Raw genomic sequence first — 23578 nt, 5'->3', positions numbered from 1 at the left:
TAGGAAATACGAGGTTTGGAACTTGTCCAAATCATAATGGAGAACTTATGCTTATATAAAAACTCACCCATGCCAAAATAATGGGAATATTGAGCTAAAATTTCATAAAATTCTTTTTAAAGGTTGATTTTATGTTGAAAAAAATTAGGACGTTAATTGGGGTCACAATATTGGAAATACGAAGCTTCGAACTAGTCCAAATCTTAATGGAGAACTTATGCTTATATAAAAACTCACCCATGCCAAAATAATGGGAATATTGAGCTAAAATTTAAGAGAATTCTTTTTAAAGGTTGATTATATGTTGAGAAAAATTAGGACGTTAATTGGGGTCACAATATAGGAAATACGAGGTTTGGAACTTGTCCAAATCATAATGGAGAACATACGCTTATATAAAAACTCGCCCAGGCCAAAATAATGGGAATATTTAGCTAATATTTTAAAGGGGTGTTTTTAAAGGTTGATTTTATGTTGAAAAAAATCGGGACGTTAATTGGGGTCATAATATTGGAAATACGAGGCTTCGAACTAGTCCAAATCTTAATGGAGAACTTATGCTTATATAAAAACTCACCCAAGCCAAAATAATGGGAGTATTGAGCTAAAATTTAAGAGAAATGTTTTCGAAGATTGATTATACAAAAAATCAGGAAGTTGTTGGGGTCGTAATATTGGAAATACGAGGCTTCGAACTAGTCCAAATCTTAATGGAGAACTTATGCTTATATAAAAACTCACCCATGCCAAAATAATGGGAATATTGAGCTAAAATTTAAGAGAATTCTTTTTAAAGGTTGATTATATGTTGAGAAAAATTAGGACGTTAATTGGGGTCACAATATAGGAAATACGAGGTTTGGAACTTGTCCAAATCATAATGGAGAACATACGCTTATATAAAAACTCGCCCAGTCCAAAATAATGGGAATATTTAGCTAATATTTTAAAGGGGTGTTTTTAAAGGTTGATTTTATGTTGAAAAAAATCGGGACGTTAATTGGGGTCATAATATTGGAAATACGAGGCTTCGAACTAGTCCAAATCTTAATGGAGAACTTATGCTTATATAAAAACTCACCCAAGCCAAAATAATGGGAATATTTAGCTAATATTTTAAAGGGGTGTTTTTAAAGGTTGATTTTATGTTGAAAAAAATCGGGACGTTAATTGGGGTCATAATATTGGAAATACGAGGCTTCGAACTAGTCCAAATCTTAATGGAGAACTTATGCTTATATAAAAACTCACCCAAGCCAAAATAATGGGAGTATTGAACTAAAATTTAAGAGAATTCTTTTTAAAGGTTGATTATATGTTGAGAAAAATTAGGACATTAATTGGGATCACAATATTGGAAATACGGGATTTGGAACTTGTCCAAATATTAGTGAAGAACATATGCTTATTTGAAAATGAAGTAAGCCGATGCAAAATATTTCAAAAAATGATGAATGCACTTTGCGCATTCATCATTAAAACGTATTATTAATAGAAATGACACTTTCTCTTTAGATATGTTTTGTTTATAACTATTTGAAATAAAAAAACAATGAAAAAATGTTACATGACCATGTTACAATATTGAAAAACAGTTTTTCCCAAATGTTAATCGTAGACTAAATTTTTGTAAACTCTGATTCATTTTAACGAGCTCCAAAGCGCGTCGTTGCTTTTTCAATGTATCTTCCATCAAAATCTTAGCAAGTCTAATGAGATTTCCCGCAGTTTCCCACCTCCATTTTCAGTTCATAACACCTTATAAAGGGTTTTATTTTCCTTACTACTACAAGGAATATCGGTAACAGCAACCCTTTTTTAATATCAAAATGAAATATGTCTGCACATTTATCAGGGAACGCGGAACAATCTTGAAGGAGAAATGAAATGAAAAATGTCCTTTTTTCAGGTTAATAGTCGAGCCATTTATAATTTTGAGGTGCCGGAAATAATAAATTATAACTGTTTTGTCTTTTGATGTCGTAATAGAAAATTCAAAAATATGTACTACCACTTCACATTTTTTTTTTACAGGGGAGGTTACAATTCCTAAAATATTATAAGATATCTAACCAAAAATACCACATATTTGACATAGACACGGTGCTCATTTTAGTAGTAATTGATGTAATTTTGACTGATGTAAATATGTCAAATCTGACATGGAGTTTGACAGTTCGAATGGTGAACGTACTCACAACGTGTCTTCGTACAAGTGCTATTTGAGTGAAAGTAAAAATATTTGTTGTTGATTACGTTTCTGTGTGTATAAATTCAAAAAGTCGTAAAATTGTAACAATGTCAGTTAACGAGAACCCATTTCCAATCATAACCTCAACTTATATCTGCCCTAAAGCTTCGAAATATCTAAAATGTAAAACAATTCTCTCGGTGGGATAAGAAGATTCGTCAGACGCCGAAGACATTGTTGTATAAATGCTATAAGGAATTCTTTGTCTAGTTTACGTCGTTCAATTTCATTCGTTTCATCTTTATTTCTTGAAATTGTTGCAAACGGTGTATTCCACTTACGTTTTTTTTAACAACTACCAAGTTAAACTGTATGTTTTTCATATTTTTGACACAATTTTAATATATAGAAATAAATATCTATTTTAGCTACGTCTGCTTTTGGGAACCGACTCTCACAATATATTCAAAATTAAGCTCGTAAATCGAGTCATTAAAACTGTAAATTGAAGATCGGGAAAGAGTTTTTCTTCTCGTTCCTTTTCATTTTTAATTTAAACCGTTTTAGGAGATAGCTACGTAAAATTTTTCGAGCAGCTGCGAATTAGAAAATTGAAACTGTCGTTAAGAAAATACATATACAATTTTAATTGAAAGTGAGTTTCGTTAATTGGAGCCTTTGGTTTCGAGACTCATTTTAGATGAGAAAAAAAATACAATTTCTTATGTTTACACTGTTAAAAAGAAGCGCTGGGACCTTCCGTCATATTTACGAAATTTGTTTTTGGGTGGGTGTTTCATTAAAAGGTTCACATTTTAGAAACATAACTTTGTTAAGATTAAAATTGTCACTAGAATCAAGGGACATGGAAAGATTCCAACGTAGGAAGAACGGATGGAAGGTGGACACTATTTACAATACGTCAAGCTACCTAAATCCAATAAATCGAAGATTCTAGAGAAAAATTATGTAGATCATAAACATCAGAAAAACAGGACTTTCCAAAGTGAGAGGGATTTAATAAAGGAATAAATTCAGCATATATTTGAGATGATGAGTACAAAAAGCAAGATGGAAATCTAGAAAATATTCGTAAGATCTATTCTCACGAGATTGGAGAGAAGCTATGCGAACAAAGAGATGGGGAAAATGGAGAAAAAACTAAATATTGGAAGACCACTAAACAGTTCAACAAAAAAATAGTATGAGAGCTGGTGCTCGGCGTATCAAAAAGAGCTAAATATATGGAATTAAACAGTACATGAAATTTTCAAAATTGTAATGGAAAACGATCACTATTAAATATAGATAATCCGAGGGCTTCAACGTATGGGTGGTTCCAGCTCATTAGATATGAAAAAGGGATAAAAATGCCCCAATTTTTCATTTTATCAATTTATAAGTGATGGACGAGGTCTGGCTATTAAATAACGAGACTGGTTACGAAAAAGAGTTTTATTAGAAAAATTATTCTACATTCGAATGCTCCCCTTCAATATACTCCCATACCCCCGCCACACACTTTTCCATGCGTTTTTCCATTGATCGATGCATTACTGGAAGTCTTTTTTGCTTTACCGCTTCCTTCGACTCAAATCGGATCCCTTTCAAAGCAGATCTTTTTCTAACCTTTCAAGAAAATCTGAGTAGACCCGTTGCGCAAGAGATTTTGATCAAGAGTCAGATTTTTTGGCACCTTCGCATAGATTTTTGTCATGTGTAATTCCTCGTGTACCATTTTTCTATCAATTTCTTTATCGGAGTTTACAGCCTCGGCAATCATCCGGATGCTCATTCGACGATCTGCACGCACAATTTGGTTGATTTTGGTCACTGTTTCCGAAGTTGAGTTGAGTCACAGGACGACTTGGACATCTTCAGTGCTCTCTCGGTACAAACTAAAGCGCTTCCACCACTCAAAAACGCGCACGAGACAGAGAATTGTCCCCATAGGCCACTTGCGACATTTTATAGCACTCAGTCGGAATTTTACCAGAAATTTGAGATTGACACGTTGCTCGTAGTAATTTTCGGAAATTCCAAAAAATCGCTATTTTAGATGTTTATACCAATAATGATATTCCAAAATTTGGAGCTAAATACAGAAAGCTTTTTAGAAAAAATTGGATAAAATTAAGTTGATTCTTTTTATCCTCGCGTTTTGACTTAAAAAGAATAATAAATTCCGGAATCGAAATTAAAAAAATAAAGGATTGGATTTGTGTCAATCTGGCATCATTAAAAAATATAAACTGGTTCAATTAGAAACGACCCTTGAGCAATTCCATTAATTTTTAATTTAACGTTAAATTGAAAATTCATTTAGGGGAAAAAAAAGTTTGATTAAATTCCTGGATAGTATTAAATTTTATTTATATTCAATGGCATTTTTTAACTTAGTATTGTGGACCCTTATTTCTTGGCTTCATATAGTAAATAGAATACGTTCGCAAAATCTTTATGCACGTGCCAGTGGCAAGCCTCAACAAGCTTCACGGAAAGTTTCAACTTTATAGTTAACCTCGAACGATCACTCAAGTCGTTATGAAAAATGTCTCAAATTGAGTTGTGTGCTAAAGACTGAAAAAGGTTTAGCACCAACAAGAATCAAAAACAGAAATTTACGATGACGTGTGTCATTTTCAAAAATTAAAAATTGGTCCAAATTGTTTCGCTTAGGACGAGAATCATTAGAAAATGACCCACGTGCAGGTCAAGGTCATGTTACTGAAAACAATATAAGTGTCCGGAGCGTAAAAATTGAGCTTTGCTGCGATCCGACATCCAAAAGAGGTATGGCATCGAAAAATATAGAATTTGCCGGAAAAATCAAACGTCACGAAAAGTACCAAAAAAAGTGAAGGCTACAATATTTTGGGACTTCTAGGGAATCCATTGGATTGACTTCAAGGAATCAAAAACAAGTTTGAATGCAGTAGACTTAAGGCTCGGCAAAATCAGCCGAAATGTACGCTTGCTTCACCCCATACTGCTTTCCAAGGCTACTATAAAAGCGTCCCGGAGATTGGTCATCCACCGTATCGTCCTGATTTGACCCTGTTCGATTCGAGTTAAGGGGTACACAAGATTTAACAATGACAATGAAATTAAAAAGACGTTGTACAAACATTTTAATTCTCTATGACCTTTCTTTCTTTGTTGGGCACTAGGAATTTTTAGATATACCTATAAAATAGTTGGTATTAGTGTTTTTTTTTGTTTGTTATAGAATGCTTCTGCGCAAGCTGCATTACAAGCAGCACAGGCAATTACAAGCAACTCTGGAACTCCTGCAACAAACTCTACACCGGTAACTAACGGACAGGACATACAGGGTGGACCCAATACCGTTTTAAGAGTTATCATCGAGCATATGATATACCCCATCAGCTTAGATATTTTACATTTGGTAATAATTTTTTTATTTCTCTTAACGCTCTCTTAGTGTACAAAAACGACTATTCAATATTTACGGTTTATTTCAGATATTCCAAAGGTTTGGAAAAGTTTTGAAAATCGTAACGTTTACAAAGAACAGTAAGTATTTCCTTTATAAAGGAAAGATAGGCGTGAATATTTTTATTACTTTACAGATTCGTTCCAAGCTCTCATCCAATATCCGGATACTCAATCTGCCCAATCCGCCAAACAAGCTTTAGACGGTCAAAACATCTACAACAGTTGTTGTACTTTACGTATCGATTATTCGAAAATGTCGTCCTTGAACGTAAAATACAACAACGACAAGTCTAGAGACTACACCAATCCGAATCTACCGACCGGCGACGGCGGCGATCAATTGGCTCTAACCGGAGGTTTAGCCGGCGGTTTGGGCGCCGATATTTTGTTATTGGCTACACAGCCTCGGTTGGCTAGAGAAAGATTAGCAGGTGCGAGTGACTCGATTTCCCATTTTTTTACCATAAATTCGTAACGCGTCTCGTATGTTTCTAGATTCGATTCTTTCTGGTACACCCGGAGTATTGAACAGTCCATTCATGCACGGTTTGGCTTCTCCTTTGGCAGCGCCGTATCCCGGAGCTGTTGCTGGCGGATTACCCGGTCTCGGTAATTTCGCCTTGGGGCAAACAGCTCCCGGATTAAGAGGCTTAACAAATCCGGGTCTTGCTATGGCTACCGTTTTGCTCGTCAGTAATCTCAACGAGGAGGTCAGTATAATTTTTATATTGATAAAAATATTTTTTTGTCTATATGTCTAAATAAGTCGTGTGCAGTGCTTTTGAATTTTAACAACTAATTTTATATATTTTTTTCTTTAATAGTTTTTTGGGGTTGAAAATTTATTTTGTCGATTTTTTTTGAAATCATTTTAAAGGTTTTAGTTCCCATCTCTATACCGTTCCTTATTGTCGTCGATAAAACTCGGGAAATACACTAAAATTTGTTGATCAACAATTTTTTTTGCAATTTATGTTTCTCAATTTTTTTTTTCTATTATGATGTGAAGGTCCTTGTCGATCACAGATATCATAATAACAACCTTCAAAATCATTTTAAATTTGGTAGAAACTATACAAAAACTAACAAGAAGAATTTATTTGGTTATTTTTCAATATGTCAAAATTTGACACGTAAAAAGCACTGTACATTACCGGACTCTAATACTGAAAATATATTATCCTTTTTTTTTAATTTTTTTAATAGTTTTGGGTGAAGGTTTAATGAAAATAGTTTTTTTTCATTGTTTTGTATCGTTGTAGCAAAGTAACTTTTTGAGAGCTCAGTTTTGAAAAAACAAATCGAATTTAGGTTCATGTAGACGTATAAAAGAATTTTATTATTCCCTTGATGATTTTATTTAAGAAAAATATACGATTAAAAATTAATAGCTTTGGGTGTAAAACTGTATATAGTATTTTTATCATCTAATCATTAAAAAACCTTTTCATGCTCTATTAATATCTATAATCTTTTTTTTTCTTTTCTACAGATAATACTTGATAAAATATATTGTTATAAGGTTTATAAGGCTCTTAATATAATTTTATTCTACGACTGCTTAAAAAGTGAGAAAATAATGTTTTAAATTGAATTAAAATGCTCGCCCTTCGCCTCTTAGATTCATTTTTTGACAACATTTTCTCTTCTTAAACTTCCCACCTCAATTATGACGACAATCCTTGACTATTAAATTCTTTTTTTGACAATCACAGTCGTCCCCTTCCTAAATTCCTAAATTTTTTGACAGTTTCGCCTTCCAATTTGACAATTAAAAGCCAAACCTTCTCAATTATGTTTTTTCAACAATTTCTTCCCCTTAAATTAATTTTCTGCTTCCTAAACTTAATTTTTCACTTTTAAAATCCGCACCACTTCAATTATTTTTTTTTACAACCATCGTCATCTCATAGATTCATTTTTTGTTATTCAAATTCCTTTTATTTGACCCTCTACCTTTAGAAACTCTTTTCACAATTTTCGCATCCTAAATTCATTTTTTGACAACAATCCTTGCCTTCTAAACACATTTTTGACAATAAAAATCGACACCACCTCAATTATTTTTTTGGCAACTCATATTCTGACAACAATCCTTGTTTTCCAAACTCATTTTTTGACAATTAGAATCGTCTACTCTTATTCATTTTTTCTTAACAATTTTCGCATCCTAAATTCATTTTTTGACAACAATCCTTGCCTTCTAAACACATTTTTGACAATAAAAATCGACACCACCTCAATTATTTTTTTGGCAACTCATATTCTGACAACAATCCTTGTTTTTCAAACTCATTTTTTGACAATTAGAATCGTCTACTCTTATTCATTTTTTCTTAACAATTTTCGCATCCTAAATTCATTTTTTGACAACAATCCTTGCCTTCTAAACACATTTTTGACAATAAAAATCGACACCACCTCAATTATTTTTTTGGCAACTCATATTCTGACAACAATCCTTGTTTTCCAAACTCATTTTTTGACAATTAGAATCGTCTACTCTTATTCATTTTTTCTTAACAATTTTCGCATCCTAAATTCATTTTTTGACAACAATCCTTGCCTTCTAAACACATTTTTGACAATAAAAATCGACACCACCTCAATTATTTTTTTGGCAACTCATATTCTGACAACAATCCTTGTTTTCCAAACTCATTTTTTGACAATTAGAATCGTCTACTCTTATTCATTTTTTCTTAACAATTTTCGCATCCTAAATTCATTTTTTGACAACAATCCTTGCCTTCTAAACACATTTTTGACAATAAAAATCGACACCACCTCAATTATTTTTTTGGCAACTCATATTCTGACAACAATCCTTGTTTTCCAAACTCATTTTTTGACAATTAGAATCGTCTACTCTTATTCATTTTTTCTTAACAATTTTCGCATCCTAAATTCATTTTTTGACAACAATCCTTGCCTTCTAAACACATTTTTGACAATAAAAATCGACACCACCTCAATTATTTTTTTGGCAACTCATATTCTGACAACAATCCTTGTTTTCCAAACTCATTTTTTGACAATTAGAATCGTCTACTCTTATTCATTTTTTCTTAACAATTTTCGCATCCTAAATTCATTTTTTGACAACAATCCTTGCCTTCTAAACACATTTTTGACAATAAAAATCGACACCACCTCAATTATTTTTTTGGCAACTCATATTCTGACAACAATCCTTGTTTTCCAAACTCATTTTTTGACAATTAGAATCGTCTACTCTTATTCATTTTTTCTTAACAATTTTCGCATCCTAAATTCATTTTTTGACAACAATCCTTGCCTTCTAAACACATTTTTGACAATAAAAATCGACACCACCTCAATTATTTTTTTGGCAACTCATATTCTGACAACAATCCTTGTTTTCCAAACTCATTTTTTGACAATTAGAATCGTCTACTCTTATTCATTTTTTCTTAACAATTTTCGCATCCTAAATTCATTTTTTGACAACAATCCTTGCCTTCTAAACACATTTTTGACAATAAAAATCGACACCACCTCAATTATTTTTTTGGCAACTCATATTCTGACAACAATCCTTGTTTTCCAAACTCATTTTTTGACAATTAGAATCGTCTACTCTTATTCATTTTTTCTTAACAATTTTCGCATCCTAAATTCATTTTTTGACAACAATCCTTGCCTTCTAAACACATTTTTGACAATAAAAATCGACACCACCTCAATTATTTTTTTGGCAACTCATATTCTGACAACAATCCTTGTTTTTCAAACTCATTTTTTGACAATTAGAATCGTCTACTCTTATTCATTTTTTCTTAACAATTTTCGCATCCTAAATTCATTTTTTGACAACAATCCTTGCCTTCTAAACACATTTTTGACAATAAAAATCGACACCACCTCAATTATTTTTTTGGCAACTCATATTCTGACAACAATCCTTGTTTTCCAAACTCATTTTTTGACAATTAGAATCGTCTACTCTTATTCATTTTTTCTTAACAATTTTCGCATCCTAAATTCATTTTTTGACAACAATCCTTGCCTTCTAAACACATTTTTGACAATAAAAATCGACACCACCTCAATTATTTTTTTGGCAACTCATATTCTGACAACAATCCTTGTTTTTCAAACTCATTTTTTGACAATTAGAATCGTCTACTCTTATTCATTTTTTCTTAACAATTTTCGCATCCTAAATTCATTTTTTGACAACAATCCTTGCCTTCTAAACACATTTTTGACAATAAAAATCGACACCACCTCAATTATTTTTTTGGCAACTCATATTCTGACAACAATCCTTGTTTTCCAAACTCATTTTTTGACAATTAGAATCGTCTACTCTTATTCATTTTTTCTTAACAATTTTCGCATCCTAAATTCATTTTTTGACAACAATCCTTGCCTTCTAAACACATTTTTGACAATAAAAATCGACACCACCTCAATTATTTTTTTGGCAACTCATATTCTGACAACAATCCTTGTTTTCCAAACTCATTTTTTGACAATTAGAATCGTCTACTCTTATTCATTTTTTCTTAACAATTTTCGCATCCTAAATTCATTTTTTGACAACAATCCTTGCCTTCTAAACACATTTTTGACAATAAAAATCGACACCACCTCAATTATTTTTTTGGCAACTCATATTCTGACAACAATCCTTGTTTTCCAAACTCATTTTTTGACAATTAGAATCGTCTACTCTTATTCATTTTTTCTTAACAATTTTCGCATCCTAAATTCATTTTTTGACAACAATACTTGCCTTCTAAACACATTTTTGACAATAAAAATCGACACCACCTCAATTATTTTTTTGGCAACTCATATTCTGACAACAATCCTTGTTTTCCAAACTCATTTTTTGACAATTAGAATCGTCTACTCTTATTCATTTTTTCTTAACAATTTTCGCATCCTAAATTCATTTTTTGACAACAATCCTTGCCTTCTAAACACATTTTTGACAATAAAAATCGACACCACCTCAATTATTTTTTTGGCAACTCATATTCTGACAACAATCCTTGTTTTCCAAACTCATTTTTTGACAATTAGAATCGTCTACTCTTATTCATTTTTTCTTAACAATTTTCGCATCCTAAATTCATTTTTTGACAACAATCCTTGCCTTCTAAACACATTTTTGACAATAAAAATCGACACCACCTCAATTATTTTTTTGGCAACTCATATTCTGACAACAATCCTTGTTTTCCAAACTCATTTTTTGACAATTAGAATCGTCTACTCTTATTCATTTTTTCTTAACAATTTTCGCATCCTAAATTCATTTTTTGACAACAATCCTTGCCTTCTAAACACATTTTTGACAATAAAAATCGACACCACCTCAATTATTTTTTTGGCAACTCATATTCTGACAACAATCCTTGTTTTCCAAACTCATTTTTTGACAATTAGAATCGTCTACTCTTATTCATTTTTTCTTAACAATTTTCGCCTCCTAAATTCCTTTTTTGACAACAATCCTTGCCTTCTAAACACATTTTTGACAATAAAAATCGACACCACCTCAATTATTTTTTTGGCAACTCATATTCTGACAACAATCCTTGTTTTCCAAACTCATTTTTTGACAATTAGAATCGTCTACTCTTATTCATTTTTTCTTAACAATTTTCGCCTCCTAAATTCCTTTTTTGACAACAATCCTCGCGTCTTTTACTTATTTTTTTGACTTGAAATGTCACGTCTCTTTTATTTCTTTGACAACAATTGCAATATCTTTAGAAAAAATATTTCAAAATAATACTTTTCATTTATTAATTTGCCTATTTGTAATAAACAATAAGTAGTTTGTTTAAATTTATTTAATCGAGCCCTATAAACTACTTTTCAGCAGATAAAATTTCTCTTATTAGCCCACATGAAGGTTTTTTAAATTAAAATAAAAAATTAATCTAATGCTGTTTTTTTCTTTTTTTTTTACATTTGCTGCCCCTCCGGTGGCATAAACGCTACCTCTCTGTGCCACGTTACATCCTACTGTCATCTTTCTCTATTGTAGATGGTCACGCCTGACGCTCTCTTTACACTATTTGGTATGTTTTCACTGAATTATATTTCCCAAACTAACTAGGTAAATACATGATGAACAATTTTTTAATTAATCATGATATAATTGATAAAATTTCAAATATATAAGAAGAAATAAAAATATGTATCTACCTAGTCTTGATTACTTTACAACTCTGTTCTTTTAACTAATTTTATTCGAGTCCTACTAAAAATAATGTAACATTAAAATAACAGAGTTGAGTCCGATTTGCTTGTAGCTGTTTTGATTTTTCAAATTTGCTCATTATCAGACTACCAAGCGAATTGGATTACCAATGGGGAGTCACTAATTTTAATTACTCCAAAAAAAATACAAATATTTTGCTCTATTAGACACGTAAACATCAATATAACTTGACTGAAAATATATTTATGTCAAAAATTGGTTTTTCCAATTTTAAATCGGTGAAAATTGAATTTATTTAGTTTTTTTATTATGAAAATTGGGTTTCCCAAGTTTGGATTGGTCTTTTTATGCTTATTCTCGTCGAAAATTTGATTTTTCAATGTTAGCTTGTTCAAAAATTGCCTTTTCCAATTTTGAATCGATGAAAATTGAATTTATTTAGTTTTTTTTTTATGAAAATTGGGTTTCCCAAGCTTGGATTGGTCTTTTTATGTTTATGCTACTCCTCGTCAAAAATTTGCATTTTCAATTTTTATTTGGTCGAAAATTGACTTTTCCAAATTTAAATTTGTAAAAATTGATTTGTTGAAATGTATTTTTGACAAAAATTGGGTTTTCCAAGTTTCGATTAATTAGAATTGTCCTTTCTATGTTTATATTTTTGATAGATTGCAGTTTTCACATTTACATCAATAATAATTTTCATTTATATGTTCATTTTATCCAATAATAATAACAATTTAGTCAACAGTTGACTTTTCCTGAGTTGAATTGTTGAAAATAGATTTTTTTCCAAGTATGAATTGATAAGAATTGGTTTTTTTAATTTTGTTTTTGTCAAAAATTTTTTTTTAGTTTGAATAATTCGAATTTAATTAACAGTTCGAATTGATAAAAATTAATTCAATGAATCTATAAAATTTAGATCTTTCATAATATTTTGTTAATTTAAAAAAAAAGTTTTTTGGTAATCTTTTTAAAGCCTATAAAAAATCAAAAATTGCATATTTGGTTTGATAGGGTGATCATTCGTTAAAAACTGAAATATCTATTGTGGTCCCTTCTGTATAAAGTTTCCGAAATTATTTTAAAAATTTTATGACTTCTACTAGTTTCAGTTTAGGTCAGGAGTAGTAGTAGTATGCTTCCAATTGGATAAATGTTTCCTTTCTTAACCCACATCTTCTTCTACAAGTTTAAGTTTCAAATTTTAGCTATAGCTAATGAATTCTTCAGATATCTTCTGGACAAACTTTCCCATTGAAGTCTATATTTGTCCTCCATTGTGTTGTCGCCAATCTTTTTTTATTAATTTCCAATTAACATGATACCGAAATTTCAATTGCCAAAGGCTATAATGTTCTTCTGAAACCTTTGCTAAAACTCTTCCTATAGCTAATAAATTCTTCAAATATCTTCTTGGTGCACTCTCATAGTAATGTCTTTGCTTGTCCCCACTATGTGGTCCCCAATATTTTGTTTTACTCATTTTCAATTTCAAAAATTTATAAATATCACAATTAACATCCCATGATCCTGAAATTAGAAATGGGATACGTATTTTTGTTTCGAAAAAGTATTAGGCTATTACTGAGTCATCATATTTTTACAAATTTAAAGTGGAAATAAAACAATTTCAGTCAACAACTTTCTTTTTCGTTTAATAAAACAAAATAACAAACAAAAAGTTTACAGTACATAAAAGTCTTCTACTTATTTACATCCCTTTTATTAACCAGATTTAGCGACTACTAACTTTTCTATAAAATAAAAGATGTACTAAAAATTGTACGTTTTATGATGGCCATGACACCAAGAAATCTTCTAGGATTATTTTTTTGTAATTAATTCAATGTTGGAATTGTGATAAATATATTGTTAATCGAAGGGATTATTTTTAATTTTTTGACGATACCCCGTATAATAAAAATGATTTAATACTGTAGTAATAGAAATATGTATTATTTTATATTAATATATTTGATTTATTATATTGAAAATTTGATATTAATTATGATTTAAAAAGGAAATTATAGTGACCCCCCTTTAGAACGTTTACTTTTTTTATTACTATTTGAATGTTTTAAATTATTTATTTAGATCGTTAAATAATTTTATTTCGTTAGTCAAAGCTTACTGCTTAGATATTAAATTTATATAATTTCAGAATTTTATTAATTTTCATTCTATTAATTTAGATTATATATTATTTAAAATATATTTTCTTATCGTCCTGCATGTTATGCGTTATTCAATTTTTCACTATTTTATTTTTGTATTGCGCTAGTTGTTTTAATACTCTTTCTATAAGCTCTAATAATTTTTTTTTCTATTTTTTCCAATCATTATATATATACATACATACAATTTTTATTATATTTAATAAAAATTAATTATTGGTAATATTTTAATTTTAGGGGTATACGGTGATGTACAAAGAGTAAAAATCTTGTACAACAAAAAAGATTCGGCATTGGTCCAACTTGCTGAACCCCACCAGGCACATTTGGGTAAAGAATTTGATAAATTTATTTTAATCAATAAAAAATTAATTTAATTTCTAGTATCTATAAACATATTCAAATGAATGTTGAATTTATAACTTTCGGTATGTAATAAATTTATTTTTATATAGCCATAACTCATATGGACAAATTGAAGGTATTCGGAAAAAATATTAGAGTGATGTTGAGCAAACACCAGAGCGTACAAATGCCCAAAGAAGGTCAACCCGATGCCGGTTTAACCAAAGACTATAGTCAGAGTCCGTTACACAGGTTCAAGAAACCGGGTTCCAAGAATTATCAAAATATCTACCCCCCATCGTCGACGTTACATTTGAGCAACATTCCAGCTACCGTTAACGAAGAAGATATCAAGGAAGCTTTCACCAAAAACGGATTCACCATCAAGGCGTTCAAATTTTTCCCGTATGTTTAAAATTATTTTCTAATATTTCTTTTATATATTTTATTTTGAGGATTTGTTATACGGAAAACTGATGGTTTTAGTGACAAATTTGCATTAATAGAAGTATTTTTTAAAATTACCGCTTAAACTATCTCCTAAGTATGATTTATGTCATTAAAACATGAAAGAATATCGAAACTAGGTTATACACACATCCAATTTCCTTGTGGTAAAAATTCAATCATAGAACAATAGGAAAGTTTTCAAAATAGATTTTAAACCAGTGATATTGGTTGAGGTTAGTTTAGGATTCATAAAAATTCAGATGATTGTTGGAAGAAATAATTAAAAAAACCTTCTCGATAACAAGAAATATAATTAGAAAGTATTTTAATTGACAACTGACAGCTGTTACTGATGAGCGAAAGAGCGGAAAACAGCCAATTGTCTAAAGAAGAATAATCACAATTAACAACAATTAGAAAGCACTTCAATTGACAAGCGACATCTGTTGCTGATGAGAATAAAGGCAAGAACCAGCTTATATCTTGAAGAAAACTGATCACAATTGAAAAAACACACTTTAATTGATAACTGACAATTGACAGCTGTTGTTTATGAGTGAAATGGTGGGAAATAGTTTATGTTCTGAAGAAAAATCATTATAATTTTAAAAACGTACGTTTTAATTGACAACTGACAACAATGAACTGTTGCAGATGACCAAAAAGGGGGAAACAGCTTATATTTTAAAGAAAAATGATCGAAATTAACAACAAATGAAAATATAATCAGAAAAACCACACTTTAACTGAGAATTGGTAACTGACAGCTGTTGCTAATGATCACAATTAACAGCTATTGGAAAAACGCACTTTAATTGACAAATGACAAATTATGTCTCAAAGAAAATATTATCATCTCGTAGTTAGTGCCATTTTGTTACAAAAAAAGTATCTATCCCTACTGACAGTGAACCTAAAAGATGGAGGGAGATTTATAAAGCAAAAATCATTGTAACGAGGAGTTCCAATCTCCTTCTCAACTTTTATTTATTTATTGTTGTAATTTGAATTCTATATACTTTGCTGTTTGGCATTGAACCATCAGACACCCCCATACACTTTCTAAAATCTTTTTGATTTCCGTATAATTAATTTTTATTGATAAATTGTTTCTTTTGGTAGAAAATTAATTTTTTTGAAAAATTGAAACATATTAACTTATTAAAAATATCAATATCTAAGCTTTACCAAAAAAACTATTTACCAAAATGAACACAAAATTATTTAAAAAAAATTGAGTTACATTTTTGAAGGTTAAAAAGGCAGTACAAATATTTACCATTGAATAGATTTTTATGATTAATTTTATAAATTTATTTATTTATTTTAATAGGAAAGACAAGAAAATGGCTCTAATTCAACTGCCCAGTATGGAAGAAGCCGTCGTGGCGCTAATTAAGATGCACAACTACCAGCTATCCGATTCGAATCATCTGAGAGTCTCATTTTCAAAATCTAGTATATAAGAGGCGTTTGTTAGATCCCAAAACAAAACAGTATTCATTCCATTTAACAAAAAAAAATAAAGAAGAAGAATCGTTTAACCACGGTTATTTAAATGACATGGTAGCTAAAAAAAATAATTTGTAACACACAGCACTTATTTATTGATATATTATTATTATATAGACTGTTATTATTTTTTTTTGGCAGGTTTCGGCTTTGTTATCGGGGGCCATTTTGTGTAATAGGATAATTTGGCCCGTTCCCCATCCCCCTATATATTTTATATTAAATAAGTTTAGATTTTAAGTTAGTTCTTATTCCCTCCTCGATGATTATTATGTTGCGTTTAGTGTTCAGTATTGAAAGGCTTTAATACTGTTAGCAAAAAAATTAGAATTATGGTTGGACAAAGCGCGGCGATGTTATTTTTTGTAAGTTTATAGAAATGTTTATCCATGTTGTATAGAAGAATACGAAAACCGAGGATCCCCCACACATACACATACAACAACTTGATCCCATTTTGGTTTTCTATAAATGTTAGGTTAGGTACAAGTCGACTGCTATTAGTATCAAAACTTGTTGATTATAGTAACTCATCGATGTACGACTATTCCAAGTCGTCTGAAAATGGCAATTAACGTGTTCTTGAATAAAAATCGAATAGTTCTGAATTGTCACGTAATTACATTTCATTTAAATATTACAGACTTGACAATTAAAAAAACAATAATAGTTTTTATAATTATAGACAAATGACCAAATATTATATTGGAAATGTACGACTAAATGTTTTAACATATTCTACATCCTAAACTTGAACAAAAAATTCAAAATTCCGCTAAAATAATCCCGAATTGTCACGTGGCTTCATGTACGTTCAAAAATTGGTGCTTTGATACGAAAATTCAAAATTCTAGCTAAAATATCCAAATGGTGACGTCAAAAAATAGTAATTTGACAATTTTTATATGAACATTTTTAAAATTCCCGCCGAAACAATTGAAAAAGTCGTATGTCTAGAATTTATGTCATAAATTACTGACTTATGACTTTACTAGTATTATGTGTATGAATACAGCTACGAAAATTCAGTCTAAAACGCTATAAACTGTCATTTGTTCATGATTTACGTCAAAAACTGAAAGCAGTTGGCAATACGAACTATGATTTTATGATTACTTATCTTACAAGCAGGTTACTTGACAGTTGAAACTTCGAACTGTCATTTGATTATTATTCACGTCATAACATGATTATTTGACAATTGATACTGTGAACTGTCATATGATTATTATTCACGTCAAAACATGATGATTTGACAGTTGACATTGCGAACTGTCATTTGATTATTATTCACGTCATAAAGTGACTTATTGATAGGGATAAAAATGTTGTTTTTCTAACTGGATTTATTTGAATAGGCGTTTAACAGTAAAAAAAAAACATTATGATGTGAGGGATCCTCATTTTGGTAGGGATCGGTTCAAAAATGAAGAACTATTCCCGAATAGTATTATATATATAAATATATATATGGCTAGTATTGTTAGTAATGTCGCGGAATTATTAGAATTAGTTATTAGAAAACAGTGATTAGTCTAATATAAATAGGAATACCACAGGGTTTAGTTCTACCCTAGAGATATGGACGTCTTTCTCTAAAATATACTCTTGTCGCAAAAAGAAAACGTTTCATAGATAAATAAAAACAAAAAAATAACATCGGCAATAATGTGTGTGTATATCTCATTGTTCTCATAGTGAATCTCTTTTTTAATTTGTAAGTGTTGCCGCTTGGTAGGAATTTTTATTCGCGCACATTTTTGCCGGCGACGCGCGCGTCTCAGTAAACATTCTGAGATCGCGCGCGTTCGTTAGTGTATTTAACAAACTTTACGAACGTCGTCTCGAAAATTCGACTTTACACCACCTCACTAATTATAATCGTTCACCAATTATAACAATAGGTTAAACGTATCAAGATCAATAAATAAAAGTATTCCATTTGACGAATTACTAGTAGATCTTGAGGTAATTAGCCTTGAAAGAATTAAATTCGTATATTAAATTAACCGGTATAATTGGTGATTCGAAGTTTTACATCATATTGAGCAATCTAACGAATTGTCAAAATCACCTGATGCGTATTTATAAATGGTCGTCGTGGGGTAAACGAGGCTTTTTGACGTCAATTTCTATTTGTCGGTTAATTAGACTTTCCGGTTTTATTATGAAATGGTTTCTTGAAGAGTTGTTGCCTGAAAAAGTACGAAATTTCAATCCGAAAACGTAGCTTTGTCGGTTTTTTTATTCGACTAAGCACTGCCATGCTTATTGTGGATAAGCTGTACTCAAATAACTCTCCTTGAGACAAGATGCACTTCTGCCAACGCCGTTTCCACTAGTGATAGCATTGCTGGAAGTCTTGATGTAGTTCAGTCGTCGTTTCGTTTTTGTCTTCTTCTGTCCCCGAAGCACCATTTTGCATTTCGAGAACAAAAAAACTCACAAGGGGCTAAATTTGGTGGTCTGCCATAGTGATTGAACGGGCGCATTTTCCTGACGAAAGATCTACCTGCCCTCTTGTGCCAAATTCCGTCGAACTCGAGCCACTCGAGCTCTGATACGTCTCAAAACTGCAACGTGAAGTTTACGTTCATTCTCTGGCCGAGAGGGACAAATTTCTTGTGAACAATCAACATTGGACTTATTTGTTGTCGGTTCTTTTGTTAGTTTCCATTTCACATCGAATTCGTAAAACCTGGACTCGTCTCCAGTGATAACTCGGTTGAGAATTCCCCTCGTTCCTCAACCAATCCTCGCAGTACTCAACCCTTTTGTTCTGAGGTCAAGAGCTTCGGTGCTATTTTCGCCCACAATTTTCTCATTTCATGTTTTTGTTTCAGAACGATTATTTTGGGGATTGATAGCTCGTCAGCTATCCTTCTGACTGTTAATCTACGGTCATTAAGAACACAAGCCGGAATTTGTTTAACATTTTAATCAGAACTCGTTGACGGGCGTCCTGGACGAGAGTCTCCTTATTCGCTGTTGGTTCCTTAACAGAATTGTCTTCATAAACTTGTTTTAAACACTCAAAAGTCTGCCGGTTATTTTTACTTCCACTTCTCAGCCTTTCTGGAACCTTTCTAACCACTTGTTGACGGTTGGTTCCTTCACTCAAAACTCTCCGTTTATTTACACCTAGCTTTGCAAGTAACTTGATCTTGAAGTGCTGAACTGGGCGTTGAAGAGATTGGCAACCCGTAAAGTAAACTTTAATACCATATTTTTCCGGAAAAACCTCGTATAGTAGAACTTATAGAAAGTGAGAAAGACTAAAGTTGGAAAGGGGTTAAACTTTTTGTTTGTCCTTGTACCTTTCACTGGGTTATCACTTTGTCACCTTGAACAGTAGTCAATTATGTTGAATGCAACAGTGCAAACCGATTAAAACAAATTTTAAAAATACACCGTTTCAGCTGGATTAGTTTCAATGAAACAGATCTAAAAAGTATCTATGGGGTATTCTTTACACCACAAAATAAGAGAAACCAGAATAATACGAGAATAACGTAACTGAACATACGAGAAAATCTACTGTTTACCCTACGACGGCCATTTTGACGTAGATCATCTGTTTTAGATTGTCTGATGAGGTTGGTGAGTTTGACGGATGATAATTGACAGTTGAAGTTTGTGATTACACGCGTTATATTAGATACTATATACATTTCTTATTCTATCTACTAATACTTAATATTATATATATTATACATACACTTTGACAATCATGAAAATCATACTTTTCGCAAATACTGAATAATGATGTGTAAACGCGTGATCTTTTTACTTCGCTAAAATTTATTACCACCTACAGGTGATGATATGGAAAAAATGTATAAATAGAGTCCAGAATATTAAAATTTCCATTTTTATTTGTTATTATACTGTCGGACTCTGTTTTATACTTTTGATGTGGTTGTTGCGAAGTGCGCATATTTTGATATAAGACACGCAGCATTTTTGCCAAATTTAAAGTCAATATCTACCTACCTGTATATCTACATAAACGTGTATGTGTTGAAAAATGTATATTTTTTTAACTTGTCAATTTTGGTTTTAAGTACGCGCACAAAAAGGTAAAAAAAATATTATGACGATTATTAATATCTCTGTGTTTAGTTTTTCCGTTTTTCCAATTTTCTTTTGTATCCAACTGTTTTGTTTTGTTTAACCGCTTCTCTTCTTTTCGTGTTTTGTTTCACTTTTAACGTTTAGTTTTTTAATAATAATAATAATAATTTTTTGTATCTTTTCATTTTTATGATTTTGATGTTGATTAAAAGTTTCTTTATGACATTAGCGAGTTTTTTTCGTTTATTTAACGTTATTTTATTAATAAGGGACTTTTCTCAGATTCATTTTGTATAGATTTTCGATATAGAACATCATCAACAAATCCGTTTCAACTGTTTTTTTTGTTGTATCCAGTTTCCTCATTTAAATAAAAGTAAAAATATTTTACGGGCGATCTATGATCGGAAATGGGAAGGGGGTGAGTGTTTAAGGGCAAAAAACGTTTTATCTCGGTTTCCGGTTAAACTAAAACTCCTATGGAAAACCATCAGGTTGCAAAGTTGTTAATAAAAAGATCTACAACTTTTATTGATACACTTTTTTCACATAACCTTAAAATTTATATGAAAAATTAAAAAAACCCAGTTTTTAGTTAGGTTAGGTTAATTTTTTATTTTTAATTTTTATCTTTTACAAAAAACATTTGGCGAAAACTTATCCCTTTATATCTCAAATACACTGTAATCTATTTATTTTTTCTCCTTATTTTGACTTAATTTCGAAAAAGTACCCTAATTTTCAAACGAAAATTGTTCCGTCAAAATATCAGCTTTTTTTTAAAAAGTCGGTGAGATAGATATGCGTGCGTTATAATCTCAACCTTCATGGGGATAAAATAATATTACCATCGCTATGCGAATTTTTCTCAGAAAAGGCAAAAAAAAATCTTTTTTATCATAATGTACAATTTTTAGATATTGATCAAAATTTTAGACCTATCGGTGTAACATGGAAAAAATTTTTGCCTTTTCTGAGCAAAATTACCATGGCGATGGTAATATTTTTTCACACAATCAGAAATTAGAGATTTTAACGAACAAAAATCTCATCGATATTTTAAAAAAAACTGAAATTTTGACCAGAGAATTTTCAATTGAATAGTTATAGTGCTATAACTGTCAAAATTGGCGCTTTTAATATGCAAATTAACCAAAGTGTGCCCCTCATTTCAACTTAAATAATCAATTAGGACAAGCGGTAAGGTCATAAACATAACCTACAAATATGAATGTTGAGTTAGTTCATTTCTATGGGGGGGTGCTTTATTTTCCAATATATTTTAGTACGGCTGATAAAATTCTAAGCTTTGACAATCATTAATATATGTACTAAGATAGGAATTACTATTTTTTTTAAATATATCTACAATTATATCGAAAATCTATTTATACAATGTACAAAAATATTTTACGGATAACAAAAAACAGTTTCGACACATTTCTCATTTCTTGTAAATATGAAATTAATAGGTAGTTTTATACTTTGAAGGTTCCCTCGTTCTTTTTAGCTCTACAAAATAAAAAAATCTTCAAATTTTGATGAATTTTCCTTTCAAATCTTTATTTTTATGACAAAAAAATATTTCAAATGAAGATTTCATATGAATTTATGACTAAATGTTATCATAACCCCACTTTTTGAATATATTCGTTTGTAGAACATCAAATGAAGTTCTTATATTTTGGCTAATCTACACACAATTAGTAAAGATTTCAAAAAAAATCATGAGTGTTTTTTTCAAAAAAAATTTTCATATAAATGTTTCTATTTATATTATTTCAATAAGTAAAAAGTATAAAAAGTGAGAAAATGACAAAATGAATTTTTTTTGTTTGTTTTTTCTGTATAAATTAAACAAAAATAAATAAAACCATCACTCGATTACTTGTAAAAAAGTAATTAATCAACGATTAAACGTAAATGAGTGCATTTACAAAAAGATTTAAAGCAATAAAATTGAAATTTTCTTTCCCAATTTTTTTCTTAAATCCGCCATAAAAATGAAGATTTAAAAGTAGACCAATCGCGTCGGAGCAAAAGAAATAGGTCCATAATGCAAAGATTTTTTTGTGGAATATGTTCAGGGGTGCCCCCTAAATGTAAATCTAATTGGGCTCCAAACTTTTTACAATTACAATTTATAAACTAAACATTGTAAAAAGTTTGAAGGGCTATAATTAAAAACCTGTGCGTAATACAAAAAAAATGTCAAATAAAAAATTTATTATTTATAAAAATGATCTACACTATTTTGTCGTACGATGCGCGATTCACGAGATATTCGATAAATAGTTATTTTCCTAACAAGTGCGGAAAGTGATACTTTCCCGCGCGCGACTGCAGTTGTCCCGAACGACGCGGGAAAGACACTTTACGCATGAGTTAGGAACATTATTTTTTCTACGACCGTATATACAAAAAAGTATACCAACCCATTTTTCAAAAGTTATTTTATTCCAACAAACATAATTATATACAAAATTTATACAAAACTACAAAAATATAACTAAAAACTACTAATTATTATAAATATCAATATTGAAAACACAATTTGTTGCATTCTGTAGACCAGTAAGAATTGCCGGCCCAGTGGAGTTATTTGGTTTCAACTGGAAGGTAGATGACGTTGGTGAGGATGGCATCGGTTGCAGATCGCATAAAGATGACGGTGACGGCAACGGTTTTAAGTCATTTGTAGTACAGAGAATTTTATTTGAAATTTTTTTCTTCTGATTCTCGGAGTCCTCCAAATAGCTCTCAGCGACAGTAGTAGACTTCCAGCTACCCAGGCGCTTTAGGTTGGTTATTTCTTCGCCGGAGTCTGCTAGGAACGTTGCCGAAGAACGTCTGGAACTGTGTCCTGTATAACGTTCCGGATTAGGTAGGCGTAAATATGCGGCAATCTCTGCTGGCATCTTACCAAAAGTGTTTACGCCAACACAATGAAATGAGCATTCTTATAATGAATAAAAAATCGGCGGTGTGGAGTGGTAGGTGGTCGTAAATCTGCGTACTTTCTGTACAGCGTCAAATAGGTTCCATCATTTATTTCTTCAGATAAAACAAATGATCTTGACGAATGATTTTTGGAATCAGAAATTTTCACAACAATTAAGTTGCCTTTATATTGAATGTCGTCGACAGTGGTATTTACAAGCT

General features: G+C 30.9%; 1 protein-coding gene across 7 annotated transcripts in view; it reads left to right on the top strand.

Moving 5' to 3' along the window:
- Positions 1 to 18130, top strand: part of LOC130443402 (polypyrimidine tract-binding protein 2) — a 431147-nt gene extending 413017 nt beyond the window's left edge. For all 7 annotated transcript variants that reach the window (XM_056777995.1, XM_056777994.1, XM_056777992.1 and 4 more), the window contains 8 exons: positions 5421 to 5600; positions 5677 to 5728; positions 5785 to 6081; positions 6146 to 6360; positions 11679 to 11712; positions 14273 to 14365; positions 14491 to 14785; positions 16164 to 18130. In XM_056777995.1, coding sequence (XP_056633973.1) covers positions 5421 to 5600; positions 5677 to 5728; positions 5785 to 6081; positions 6146 to 6360; positions 11679 to 11712; positions 14273 to 14365; positions 14491 to 14785; positions 16164 to 16296 — 1299 coding nt within the window. In that variant the 3' untranslated portion in view covers positions 16297 to 18130. The remainder of the gene's footprint in view (positions 1 to 5420; positions 5601 to 5676; positions 5729 to 5784; positions 6082 to 6145; positions 6361 to 11678; positions 11713 to 14272; positions 14366 to 14490; positions 14786 to 16163) is intronic.
- The last annotated feature ends 5448 nt before the right edge of the window (positions 18131 to 23578 follow it).

Source organism: Diorhabda sublineata, chromosome 4 (genome assembly GCF_026230105.1).
Source record: "Diorhabda sublineata isolate icDioSubl1.1 chromosome 4, icDioSubl1.1, whole genome shotgun sequence".
NCBI lineage: Eukaryota > Metazoa > Arthropoda > Insecta > Coleoptera > Chrysomelidae > Diorhabda > Diorhabda sublineata.
This window is presented reverse-complemented; position numbering and strand designations above follow the sequence as displayed.